Source organism: Neovison vison, chromosome 6, assembly GCF_020171115.1.
Source record: "Neovison vison isolate M4711 chromosome 6, ASM_NN_V1, whole genome shotgun sequence".
Classification (NCBI taxonomy): Eukaryota; Metazoa; Chordata; class Mammalia; order Carnivora; family Mustelidae; genus Neogale; species Neogale vison.
In genome coordinates, this window is record NC_058096.1 from 5,196,999 (window position 1) to 5,211,154 (window position 14,156).

The window sequence follows — 14,156 nt, forward strand, 5'->3', positions numbered from 1 at the left end:
ATGACCGAAGCTGAAGGCAGAGGCTCAATCGGCTGAGCACCCAGGTGCCACCCAAAACATATTTTAAAGTAAAGGATATTATACATTGATTTGTCTTGGGGTGACATGAAGCCCGTTGCCAGACTGTTCCACACGCCCTGCCCCCACCAGCTTATTGTCCATTCAACTCAGAGAAAGTCTCGGGGTCACTTTCAAAAAACCTTGGAACTTGCCCCACAGTCCCTACAATTTCCTAGACTGAACGTACAGGATCCCTCTGTTTGTGGACCTTTAAAAAGAGATCTGAGTTTTCAATATGTTCTCAAGGACTTAATGTAAATACACCCCAAGGGGAAATCGGGCCATCCAGCCTACAAAGTAATAATAAAACATAAACTTTGCCTGCCACAGTTAGAATTTTGGCTTTTATTTATGAAAACAGCACTTTCTCTTCATGTGATTTGTTAAATGTTTCTTTGATTCAAAATGTCTATCACACGGTGCCTGGGTGGCTCAGTGGGTTAAGCGTCTGCATTTAGCTCAGGTCATGACCTCAGGGTCCTGGGATCAAGCCCCACATCGGGCTCCCAGCTCAGTGGGGATCCTGGTTCCCCCTCTCCCTCTGCCCCTCCCCATTGCTCATGCTCTTTCTCTCTCAAATAAATAAATAAAATCTTTTAAAAATGCCATCATAAGTTAGGCTAGTTAGAACATACTTTCATCTATAGGAGGGGGAAAATAAAAAAACTCCCCCACCTGTGCAACCATATCCTAAACCCAAGAAACTGAAAGTCAACAAGCAGATCCCCTTGCTTTTGGAACATTTAGCTACATTGTTTGCCTCTCTAGTAAACATTTTCTGATGGGCATTTGTCTCCACTCTCTTCACTTGCTTCTTGACCTGATGCCATAACCACCATACTGTGATCCGGACTTTGTATCTGAGGAGGTCCTAAGCCTACACAGGGAACCAGTTGAAAAATAAGAATATTTAATGGGCATAAACCAATCTTTAAATATATGTATCATTTATATTTGTTTCACCATAATCTCTTCCAGTCCCGTATTTAACATTTAAAAACTATGTGAAATGAGCAAAGGTATATGTTTTAAATTTGACTTATAGATGACTCTTACAGGGAAATAAATTTTATTAATTAATTAAATGACATAAATGCAAATTCAGCAGTTGTGGTAAGACAATTTCCGTGGAACCAAATTCTCAAAATCTAAAATCTTTAGATCTGATTTCATACAAAGTGAAAAGTCACAGCTCATCACTGGAAAAATAAGATTGCCCAGAGATTTGTTTGTAAAAAAGGGATGAGCTCTCGGGTCAGGGTCCAACCGTGCCAGCTTGACTAGGAACATCATGATATAGAGGAATGTTTCCTTGATCTCCATTGGAACTGTGTGTATGCATGAAGTCAGTCTCATTGTTGAGCAAAGGCGTTGCAATCCAAGAAAACGAAAAATGAGGAATTGATTAAAAATGTGATTTTAGTGCCATCTAATTCCACTGGGCAGGGGGCATACTAGGCAATTCATACAGCACGCATCACCTCCTCCCCTCCCAGTCCCAGACCCTGGCCATCCTTCCAAGCCCCCGAGGGTTGGGGGACAGCTGGTCTCTTCAAACCACTCTGAGTCTGTCACTTTCTGGATGTGCACTGGCCTTCGCCCTCCAGTGCCCGGCGCTTAGACATCTGAGATTCTCTGTGGTTTCTTAAGTGTTTACTCCCTCTCTCCAACTGGCCTGTCAGCACTTTGGGAACAGAGAAAGCCTTTCATGGTCCTGACAAATCTAAATCTGCAGTTTTTAGTTAAATACAGACACACACACACGTACATACACACATATGGGCACACACACATGCATGTACACACTTGCAACCACACACATGAATACACACATGTATTCACACAGACACACAGACATACCACAAATACACAGACAGACACACTTGCACACACTCACATACAAACACACCATGTACTTGCACACATGCACACACAGACCCACCATGAACTCACACACATGTACAGAGACATCACACACATACGCACTTGTCCACACACTCACGTATGAACATATAAACATAACTCATGCAGACATAGACATCACACACATAACATATGTACTCACATGCACACGGACATAGCACACACACACATGCTTGCACCCACCCACACACTCACATACATACACGCATGTACTCACACATGCAGATAGACATGACACATACGTGCACTCGTGTGCGCACACATGACACACGTGTGCACACATATACTCTCGCACATGCACACACAGACATAGCACACTTGTTCACATGCTCACATGTGTACACACACTCACATACAAACACACACGTGCCCTCACACATGCACACACACGTCTCTTGACTACCTGAAATTTCTACAGAACCTTTACTCATCACTCTTGTGTTGTTCTCACAACATACTTGAAAAGAGTTTTGTTTCTTATAAAAACCCACGGTATTGGCGAAAATGTTCTGTCTTCAAGGCAGCACACGCTCTGTCATTAGCAGCGAGTAGCTCACTATCGCCTCAGCGCTGCCCGGTTTAAATCACCATGAAGTGATTCCAAAAATGATGTGTGTCTTCATGTCGGCGGGGGACTCCTTTCGCACGCAGCTTCCTACCGGAAACACCTTTATTATTCTGGAACATTCTATGGGAGTGTAAGCTCCCATCGTCCCTACAAGGGCAGGGGACTTTGTACAAAATCATTTCCACTCCCCAGTGCCTCGGACCACCCGGCAGAGCAACTCCAGCTCAGTAGGTTCCGCCTGGTGAAGGTGTGAAGGTCAGCAGGTCAGCGTGCCCGCGGGACGGCGGTCGGTGCAGCTGAGACGCCGCGAAGGCGCCCAGTGTCTCCGACTTCTGGAGGAAGGGGGCCCGGCCAAGAGCCTGGGTTCGCTGCTTCACCCTGACTCTACTCTCACCAGGACACCTACTGCTATTATTACCATGACCTTCAGACTGTTTTCCGCTTTCCCAAACAGGGGAGGGGGGGAGAGGGGGCAGGCGCTGGCTTCCCTCCTGTCGTCCCTGCAGGGTTCCTTAGTGTTTTCTTTTTCCTTCCTCTTTAGGCTCCCAAGAAACATTTGCAAAATGGGATTATCCGTGGCTACCAAATAGGTTACCGCGAGTACAGCACCGGGGGCAACTTCCAGTTCAACATTATCAGTCTCGACACCACTGGGGACAGTGAGATTTACACCCTGGACAACCTCAGTAAGTTCACCCAGTACGGCCTGGTGGTGCAGGCCTGCAACCGGGCCGGGACGGGACCTTCTTCTCAGGAAATCATCACCACCACCCTCGAGGACGGTAGGTCTGGAGGCTGCCGCTCGCGCCTTTCCTTCTTCACGGGTTTGCTCTGGTCGCCACTCTGGCCCCCCACAGCCTGGCTCCTGCTGGCCCTGCTGGGACAGTGCTGCCAGGCCTGGGGGGCTGCGGCTCCGTTTCCAGGAAGTCTGCCTTCATTCGCTCACGAGCTGCACAGACTGGGTCTTGCCCTTGACAGAGCTTGCATGCAAAGCCCCAATCCTTCCCTTTCCAGCATCTCATTCATTCCAGGCGCGAGAACTGGGCTTTTCCCAGGTGCATCGATGGCTTTCACTAGGACGGCAGAAGCCTGACCAGAATGCAGAAATCCGATTTCCTAAGAATTTCTTCCAAATCAGTGTTAAGGAAGCTTTCCTCTCTCCCTCCCTTTTTTTCCTCCTTCCTTTCTTCCCTCCTTTCTCCCTTCCTTCCCGCCTTCCTTTTTCTTTCTCTTTATGATTGCTTCTTATTTCCAAGCACTTTGGACCAGAGCAAGGAACGAGCAGCCTTCCTGGCACAAATCTCACGGTGACTGAGCGCCCCCTAGTGACCACAAGGGGTTAATTCGCCTTGTCCCGTGACTGGTCAGGAGGGCTGGAAAAGCAAAGGAGAGCTCTGGGTCCAGAGACCCCCGTTAGAGACAATATAAGACACGGGCTTCATTGCAGCAGTAAGTGCAGAGTTTAAGGTACGAAATTTGCACCGCTGTGGCCTCTTGTGCAGTTAGCCACGTGGTCACAGGTGTGAGGAGGCACAGGGCGACTTGGCTCCATAATTTCTGACCATTTCTATAGGGAGAGAATCCTCGTCTTAGAAAACCAGAAACCCAGAGACTGCGATTTTCTGTCCAGTATCACGATCTTTGCCGTCATGATTGCATATGCCTTTTGGTTTCCCTCTCAATGCTAATGCTTCACTGATGTGTGTGGTCCAGTGATATTTTGTCCCTTCTCCCAGGCACAGCGTTTAAGGTCTGGATAAACCACATGAAAAGCATTTCAAAGAGCCCACATCTCAGACCATTGACTCTCTGTCCTCCGACACCACGTTACAGTGTTGCAAAGGCAGCTGGCCAGGGAGGGGCAGTGAGGACGCTCTGACCATGTGTCTGCTTTTCAGCACCTCTCAGTAGCCAGGCTTCCCATTTGTATGCCAGATACTGTGGACTGTGGAGGGCATGCGCTGTGTAAAGCAACCCTAACCTCCGTCACGAGAGCGATGAGGAAATAAACTAGAGAAGCAAAGGCTTTTGACTTTTGCAGTAAGATCAGAAGTGTTCTCTGCTCTTCCGTGCTGGGGCAACCTCCTTCAACACGAGGCAGTTCACTTGGAAAGAGAGAAAGTTACACTATTTGAATAGGGAAATGATACTCATATTTCCCCTTACTTTTGTGGATTGAGTGTGTTTTTCTCTTTTGCTTGCATGTTGAAACGTCAAAGTAATGTTGCTTATTCCGTATTGCTTTGCTAATTAAAATACCCACCGTTGTTACACATTCTAATTATTTCATTTCAGTGCCCAGTTACCCCCCTGAAAATGTCCAAGCCATAGCAACATCACCAGAAAGCATATCAATATCCTGGTCCACACTTTCCAAGGAAGCCTTGAATGGAATTCTCCAGGGGTTCAGAGTCATTTACTGGGCCAACCTGATGGACGGAGGTAAGAGGATAAAAACGAGGGCTGTGAGTTTGCCCCAGAGGATGTGTGATGGTATTAGCCGACTCCCCCTCCTAATGTGGGTTTTAGGGTATGGAGGGTGCATCTTTATCAGTGGACACTGTCCACTTTCCCACCGTCATTCTGTTCTTACCTCTCGTCTTCAGTGCTCACAGGGGTGTCCAGCTGCTTGAAAACACATGTAGCCTCAAGAAACAGTTTGAGGTATGGGAGGGGATGGCCCTTGGGAAATGTAGGCATGGATGTGCTTTCCTACATGAGTATCTATGCCAAGCCTCTGCAGGCAGCACTTGGACAGTGATCTGATTCTAGAAAGTTCTATGTGATGTGTATCCTAAAAGGTTGGCCCCTTCCAATTTCCCAGTAAGACTCAGCAGGGGAACTTCCTAAATCCCTGCAGTTGACCCGTGAGAGGGTTCAGAGTGAATGCCAGACGCCTTGCCAGGAATACTGTTATTCTCGGGAGGAGCGGTTCCACCCCAAATTCCCCATTTTGTCTCCCTTCTTACTGTCCTCCTTCCCCTCCTCCTGTTTCTCTTCCTTTGTTCTTCTTGTTTCTGTGTGTGTGCGTGTGTGCGTGTGTGTGTATGTTTATTTCAGATTATAGGACAAAATCTGTCTGTGTGTTTGGCCAAGACTGAATGACAGCGTGACCCCTCAGGTAGCGGCGAGATCGGAGCCAGAAGTTTCTGGGGGAGAACGCGTCTCAGTGTGGTGGTGCTTTCGTGGCGTGGGTGCTGCTGAAGCAGACGGAGCCCCGCTCCGTCCGCAGGATCGGCACGCACCCACCCTGCGGCATTCGCAGGGGAGCTGCTGAGGTCCGCTCACTCCCTGCAGCCCAAGAGCCGTGTGGCCCACACCTGCGCCCTCCCTTTCCCTCCTCTCCAGCTGACTCTCGCATCCCTGCCCCAGGGACAATGCCTCTCATCTTGCCTGGGGCTTCTTTCAACCCCTCTGCCTGCATGTGGACTCCAAGTGCGTGCTCACCCCTGAGTTTGGGCAAACAGAGCCGGCGCCGCCAGATCTAACCCACCCCTGTTCAGGCCACCCAGGACTGCTCTGCCAAGCCGGTGGCTGTGCCCACCCCATGAACAGAACACACAAGGCCTCGAGGCTGCAGGGGGCTCTAATACTGGTGCCAGAATAAAGGAATGAAGGCCCTTGGCTAAATAAGCTTCACTTGCTAAAGAAAGAGCAGTTTGGGGAGGCGTAGTTCCTTATGTCTATGCCGGACCTGCTTCTCAGGGCTGAGGACCAGAGCCGGTTCCTCCTGCTATTGGGTATAACACCTCACACAGCACCCAGCCCTAGAGCCGTTCCGTAAAGATTCACCTGCTTGATCCAAGGCAAAGGTCCTCGCTGAGCATCTCCTCTGTGTGGGCTCCTGGGAGGCCGAGTCTCCCATATGGGATGTTCCAAACCAGTGAGCCAGGGAGAATCCAGGGAGCATGGAGCCACAAGCCCAGTAACGCTCAGCCAGCCCCAGAGACGGACAGATCGACACAGATGACTCTGCAGCAACTTCCCCCTCTCGTGACTCAAGAAAAGCTTCTAAAAATCCCATAACGTAAAGTGCAGAGCAGTGACATGTGTACAAGTACCCATCTTACTGACACGCTGCCGTATGATACAATAGTGGGTCCTTGTGCCCATCCTCGTCCAGAATGAGACGGAACGAAATGCGTTTGCACACCCACCTGGAGGCAATGTGACAGACACTGAGACGGCTCCGTTGTTGCTCCTGTTGGAAGTGTTCCCAGGATCCGGGAAAAATGGCTCCTCGTCCGTGTCATCCACGTTTCCCCTCATCACTCATACTGTCCATCGGCACCTCAGCTCCGTGAAGGCTGATGTGGTTAATGCGGTTCTTTTGGCTTGATGCTTCTAAAGCTTGGAAAACGTGAATATATTCAAAACCATGAAAGTCTTTAAATAAAGACTGCTTGGAAATGCCTACAGTTCCTAGAGATGCTTTTGCTCACTGTATTAAGATCAAAGTGGTGTGCTTAATGCCTAATGTAAGAGTTCTACACTTAATCTCCGAAAGATGAGAAGGAAACCCTTAGAGACGTAAACCTGCTATGAACGCTCTCTCTTCACCTGCTACTTGGAAGAGGTGACATGTGTGAATTAGCAGGTAATTCCATGGGATTACTGGATGCTTCCACAGAAACTCCTCAGGCTGCTGCACCGAGGTCCCCACAGATGGAAAACATGTGACCGTGTAAAGCGCCGGACCCACTAACCCCAAGAAAACACCACACACACACACTCACACTCACATTCACACACACTCAGACACACACTCACTCGTACAGATTCCCACACAACCCTCACACACACACATCCACTCACACCCACAGGTCTACACTCACAGGCACACTCACAGACTCACACAGTCCTCACACATAGATCTTCTCATGCGCACGGACACCCACGCTCAGGTCCACACACGACCCTCACACATACATCCTCTCACGCAGATGCACACTCACAGGCATGCACACAACCTTCACACACACATCTGTTCACACTCACTCACAGACTCACAACCCTCACTCATTCATCTACTTACATTCACAAACACACACAGGCTCACACTCACAGACTCACACTCAACACTTACACATACATCCTCTCACACAGACACAGACTCACAGGCACACACACTGACAGACTCACACAGCCCTCACACATCCATCTGTTCACACTCAGACACACAGACTCACACACAACACCCCCACATCCATCTGTTCACACTCGGACACTCACAGACTCACACACAACACTCACATACATCCTCTCACACAGACACACACAGGCACACTCACAGACTGGGAGACACAGACTGTTACTACCACTGATTAGCGGTTGCCTCAAATACAATACAGGGAGGCGTTTTCTTGTTCGTGTGGTCGGATAATAGCGGTGAGTACACGTGACAGGAGAGGCGAACCGTCCCGTACGCTGGTGAAACTTCGGAGTGTTTTATCATGATCTGAGAGTTCGACACTTTTCAAGACGTGACAAGGCCATTCATCTGCAGTTGCTAGAAAAGCTGTACACTTTGAAGTCCCATCTCCATCTGCGTCTGAACTCTGTCATTTCGTCTGCGATTCCCCGAGACAACACGGTGCTTCTGAGGCAGGCGGCATTTGTGCCGACCGGATGTTTGCTTCGGTAACGGCTCCGTTGGCGGTACTTCAGAAATGTCATTTCCACCCCTGCTTTTTTGCCTTGAGACTCTTGGAGTAGGAGGGAGGGTATGAATACATAAAACAATTTGTTTTAAAACAGCTAAAAAATTTTATAGTAGAAATAATATGTCTAAATGTATTTTATAGATTCATCTCATATTATTTTATTCATGATTTCAGTAGAATGTTACCCTTTAGTTCCTGAGTTTTTTTTTTCTTTTTAATAACCCCATGGAGTCTGTCAGAGGTAGATGATAGAAATCCTGCTTAAACCATAAAAAAGAACAAAAGCTTGAAAAAATGACAAATGAAGCATGCTGTTTTGATTGGGCTTTTTGTCATGATTTTCCTTTCTATTTTCTCCGCATCTCCTAAGCATCAAGCACCTGCCAGTCAGCAAAACGCCCAGTATGCCACCCGGACCGTGTCGTGAACCTCTTGGGGGCCATCTTGAATGGGGATTCTGAATAAATCATTTCATCAGAGCAATATGAACCCCAAGACAAGTAAACATCCAAGTGTTAACTCTAATCCACGTCGCGCTTCATGAGTAGATGGAATTTTTCTGCTTCAGTTGTTTCTTTCTTTAAAAAGATGGGGAGGGCTGACTTCACCTTGTCCCTTGGGGCCCTCCTCCTCCCCATCGCGGTGTCTTACCCAGGAACGGCCCTGATGCATCCGTGCCACCTTCTCCTGCAACCAGCAGGGAGACACCCCGGGGCCCTTCTTAAAGATGAAAACTTAAATACAAATGCAAAAACCCAAAGTCCCCAGAGGTCAGTGACGTAGACAAGGTCTCATAGCTAGCTGCTGGCCTGCCGCTCTGTGGAACCGTGCGTGAGAGAGAGAGATCGATCTTTGGCACGGTGTGGAAGTTCCTAATCTGAAAAGGTCTTGATAAGACTACACTTAAATTTTTCCCATTAGCTTTTGGGTTTTTTCTTTATCCTCATCCACTTGACCCATATTAGATCCATTCAGGAAAACAAGCATCTTAAGTGAATAATATAACACAAGGCGTTCTGGTGGCCACCAGCGGACCCTCCCTTCCGAGGGGAGGCTTCCTGACCCATCAGGCCTAACGTCTGTCCACTCCCTGAATGTGCAGCGATCCCACACATGGGCAAACATCCTTTCACTCTCGAAAGCCATCTCTTGAGGCTTCCAGATTGTGGTCCCGAATAGTGTTCACCCTGCTGACCTTCCCAGGAGACCCCAGGCCAAAGGCACCTTCTGGGGACTCTGGTCCTTGCTCACTTTCCCCCAGCACAGAGTCCGGCCAAAGGACTGGCCCAGGATCTGCTCAAGGTAGTGACGGGCCTTGGGCTCACCCTCAGGCCTGCAGCTGAGTCTATGACCTACCTTGCCTCCCATGCCCCTTTCCCCGCAGTCCACATCCCACCCAGGGGTCCTGGCAGGTGTGTGACAAGCCTGGGCCATGCCGGTTCTATTTGAGCTTCAATTTTTCGCCTATGTCCAGCTCTGATGAAAACGAAAAAGACAAAAAAGACATTCTGGAGTCGTCACTAACAACAACAAAACAACAACAACAACAACAACAAACCATGTTGTTAATTAATAGGCGGCCATCTGTGTGATATGCCGGAAGGACAGGAGGACAGAGAGACAGAGGACAGGAAGAGAAAGCTCGTTTAATCTGGCCGATGTGACAGTTTCACCAAGTGACCACAGCAGGACGCTGAGACCATGACCCATGAACATGAGGCCATGTGCTGTGGTTCCACAGCCGATGGTCTTGGCCACTCTGCTAAACACCATGACCTTGGGCAAGGCACTGACCCTCCCCCTGCCTCGGTTTCCCTACCTGTAACCTGAAAGGGTCATGGAGATAATAGGATTGGCACGGGTTAAATAGGTTAGCTTTGAACCCAGAACGATGCTGACCCGTAAGTGAGCCTGCAGGGATGGCGGCTGGCATCGCCAAGGCAAGAGGGAAAGGAGCCGGCAGACAGCCCTGCAAGCGGCCGTGTGCACAGGTGACCTTCGCAACAGCCAGCCACCCAGCGAGGCTGGTTCCCGCCCGTCCTCTTAGTAACTGGGCACACAGGCTAGCAGGCAGGGCCAGTACGCTGCGGAGGGTCCTGTGTGGGGGTGAGCGGTCCTCAGCCCTCTCTCTCCTGCTCTAAGTGCTCTGTAGGTGGCTCAGTGCAAAATCCAGAACACCCATGGAGCTCTCTAGAACATCATTGTAGGTTTTCTCAAATTGTCCTGTCTAATATGTCTGAGATTGGAGAGCATAACATTCCACCTTTGAATACGAGGAGCTGATCCCACTCCAGGAGATGAAGCATTTTTAGCTAATGCCACGTTTCTGACACATCAGTGTGTCACTTCAGCAGGGAGGCTGGGGGTGGGGGTAGTTCACTCCAGGTAAGAGGAGCAGCTGGCAGTTCAAACATCTGAGAAGTTAGGTCCTTAAAAATGCATGACCGTAAGAGTGGAGTTTGTTTGCTTTTTACACAAAAAACGAAATTTGACTTGCAGAAGTTTCTTAATGGGCAATTAGAAATGTATGCACAGAGGGAGCCACGTGCAGGCTCAGGCTCCGCGGGTCCGTTGTGGGGGGCACGCTTGACTGGCCGCTGGGGGATGCTGGGCTCTGGCTGCCGGCACTGGGCTCTAACACTTCACCTGGAGTGAGTCACTGTGTTTTCCTGAATGACGATCCGCCCTGAGTCCTGAGCAGTCCCATGTGGATGAGGCCGTGCACAGCCCCTCAGAGGGATTTCAGGGGGTGGCGGCTGGAGGGCGAGCCCCAGGGCTGGACAGCACGCCCAGTGAGCCCACCGCTCAGGTCATGTTCTCTTGTCCTCCAGAGCTGGGCGAGATTAAAAATGTAACCACGACGCAGCCTTCCCTGGAGCTGGACGGCCTGGAGAAGTACACCAACTACAGCATCCAAGTGCTGGCTTTCACCCGCGCCGGGGACGGTGTCAGAAGTGAGCAGATCTTCACTCGGACCAAAGAGGATGGTGAGAGATGGGGCCGGTGTGGGGGGACACCCGAGGCTCCCTGGGGTGACAGCATCCTGGGCAGGAGCTGGTGTTGAGAGGGCTGGTCCCAGAGCCCGATGTTCCTCCGTGGGCCTGCCCTTGACTTTGCTCTCGGCAAGCCCCCTGCCGCCCTCCCCAAATATGCCAGCACAGTTCAGACCATTTTGTTCAATGCATCCATCATTTCTCTCCCCTGGAATTTGTCTTCTTTCTACAAATTGTTGGCTGAGTACTCTTTACACAAAAATGTTTTTTATCCCAGAACTGCAAAACACGTTGCACCTGTTTTATATCCCATCCAGAGAATTTCCATCTGACTCGTCAACTCGTAGTGTAGGCTCAGATGATTTCCATCCTTCCACTGGAAGATTATGTAACGGTCTAAGCCATATTATTCTATGCCGGTTTTAGAACCACTTTAGAATAAATCTTTAGTTTGAGAGCTTCTTATTATTTTTTTTAATTACTTAGAGGAATTCATAATGATTTAGCAAAATTTTAAATTATGGCTCCCTTTGGTTCAGGCCATTAATTCTTGCTGTTCCAATGTCTTGTCTTCAATGTAGACTTGGTTGTGTGACTCTTCCCCAAACCTGCAAAAATGATATGGCAAGTGGGTTTTGTTTTTGTGTTGGGGGGGGCTTTTTGCATTATTTTAAGGGAAACTCTGAGGTACCGTATCTGACCCTATTTAAAAAGTAAAGTTCTCAAATTAAAACCACATTGAGATATCACCTTACACCAGTTAGAATGGCCAAAATTAACAAAACAGGAAACAACATGTGGAGAAAGGGGAACCCTCTTACACTGTTGGTGGGAATGCAAGTTGGTGCAGCCTCTTTGGAGAACAGTGTGGAGATTCCTCAAGAAATTAAAAATAGAGCTTCCCTATGACCCTGCAATTGCACTCATGGGTATTTACCCCAATGATACAGATGTCGTGAAAAGAAGGGCCATCTGTACCCCAATGTTTATAGCAGCAATGGCCACAGTCGCCAAACTATGGAAAGAACCAAGATGCCCTTCAACGGATGAATGGATAAGGAAGATGTGGTCCATATACACTATGGAGTATTATGCCTCCATTAGAAAGGATGAATACCCAACTTTTGTAGCAACATGGATGGGACCGGAAGAGATTATGCTGAGAGAAATAAGTGAAGCAGAGAGAGTCAATTATCATACAGTTTTACTTACTTGTGGAGCATAAGGAATAACACGGAGGACATGGGGAGATGGAGAGGAGAAAGGAGTTGGAGGAAATTGGAGGGGGGAGATGAACCATGAGAGACTGTGGACTCTGAGGAACTAGCTGAGGGTTTTGGAGGAGAGAGGGGTAGGAGGTTGGGTGAGCCTGGTGGTGGGTATTGTGGAGGGCACGTATTGCATGGAGCACTAGATGTGGTACGTAAATAATGAATTCTAGAACACTGAAAAGAAACTTTAAAAAGCAAAAGATATATATTTTATATAAGAAATAAAAACATTCATTTGTTAAGACAAAAGAAAATGCAATAGACAAGAAGCTATGTCTAGATGTTGGCTGTCACTTGTCCATGGGACTTGGGGCACCTCATCTACCCTCTGAACTGAACCCGTGTACAACATTGCCATTATGATCAGTCTGCACAGAGTTAAGACAGAGAAAGTCAAGTGATGTGTGCAAACAGCTAGCTTGACACGTAGTGGGCTGGTTCCTGACACTGAAGGTTTGATTATTTGATCCCCACTCATTCAGAGCAGGGGTGACACATTCTTTTGCATTGCTAAGCAATAACATGAATGTCATGGGAATCATTACTTAAAGACCAAATTGACTAGCAACATGAATTTTGACACCTGCATTTTTCAGAAGAATGTATGGAAATCCACGAAGAAGGGAAGGCTCCCCCATGGCGTATTGACTGCTGATTCTGGATCATCTTTAATTAATCCTCTACTTTTAGGAATCATGGGGTTCTCACAAAAAGATTTGGTCTGACATCTAAGGTCTAATTTATCAATCAATTATTCTCTGCTTTTGTATCCCATGCGATGGCGTATGGAGACTCCATTGATGGTGAAAGACCCTGTTTGGGTCTAGCCGTTCCCCCAGGAAGGAGGTGGAGAATCCCATGCGTGCTGGTGTGTGTCACAAGAGCAATGTAAGGAAAACTGGCATAACAATCAGCTTCTTTCCCCCAGACACACATGAAAACTTCACTACTTGGAGAGGGTGAAGACTTGTGCCAGTCACCTTTATAAACTCAATACCTTATAGAAATAGGCATTTGAGCAGTTTATAAAACTGAAAGTAATTTTGTATCTAATTGAAAGAAGGGACAAGGCTAATTATCAGAGAAGGAATGCTTAGTCAAATTGAGAATATAGATCCTATTTAAATTTCTGCTACAAAATCGTAGAGTTTGGAAAGTTTGAATTAACCTGCCAGTTTCAATTAAAATGATGTAAGGTTGTGGATAAACTTCAAGTAAAATAACAATTGCCAACATTCATTAAGTTCTTCCTCAGTAAGGCACTAGTCCAGGCATGGAAGAAGTTTCAGTGTTTACTGATATTCTCATGGGGAAAGAAATATTAATGCATTGACACCAAACATTCAGTTTGGTCCTCTGTACCCTATACATTTCTTAAACAAGGTCCCTAAACCCCCAGTGTCAGGAAGCCCAGGGCTTAAGTTGTGTTCTTAGGTCACTGATCATCTTAGGAAGGAAAGATGTATTGCTTGCATATAAAGTGTACAAAAATAGAATAAAATGGTAACTAACAATAGATAAGATAAAGAAGTCAAATCAAAAATTAAAACATTTTTTAAAAGTTTACTTCTGCCAGGGATAATTCTGTTTACTCAGAGAACAAGTTACCTTTGCCTTAAGAAGTTTCTTGGCTTCCATAAAGATTGCTAGGCCAGGAGACAGATTCATAAATCTGTGG

The 14,156-nt window shown here is 47.7% G+C and overlaps 1 protein-coding gene across 1 annotated transcript in view; it reads left to right on the plus strand.

The window, feature by feature from the left end:
* DSCAM (DS cell adhesion molecule) overlaps positions 1-14,156 on the plus strand; it is a 315,819-nt gene that overhangs the window by 209,302 nt on the left and 92,361 nt on the right. The window contains exons 14-16 of the mRNA XM_044250904.1: positions 3,093-3,333; positions 4,847-4,993; positions 11,046-11,201. Of these exons, the coding sequence (XP_044106839.1) occupies positions 3,093-3,333; positions 4,847-4,993; positions 11,046-11,201 (544 nt within the window). The remainder of the gene's footprint in view (positions 1-3,092; positions 3,334-4,846; positions 4,994-11,045; positions 11,202-14,156) is intronic.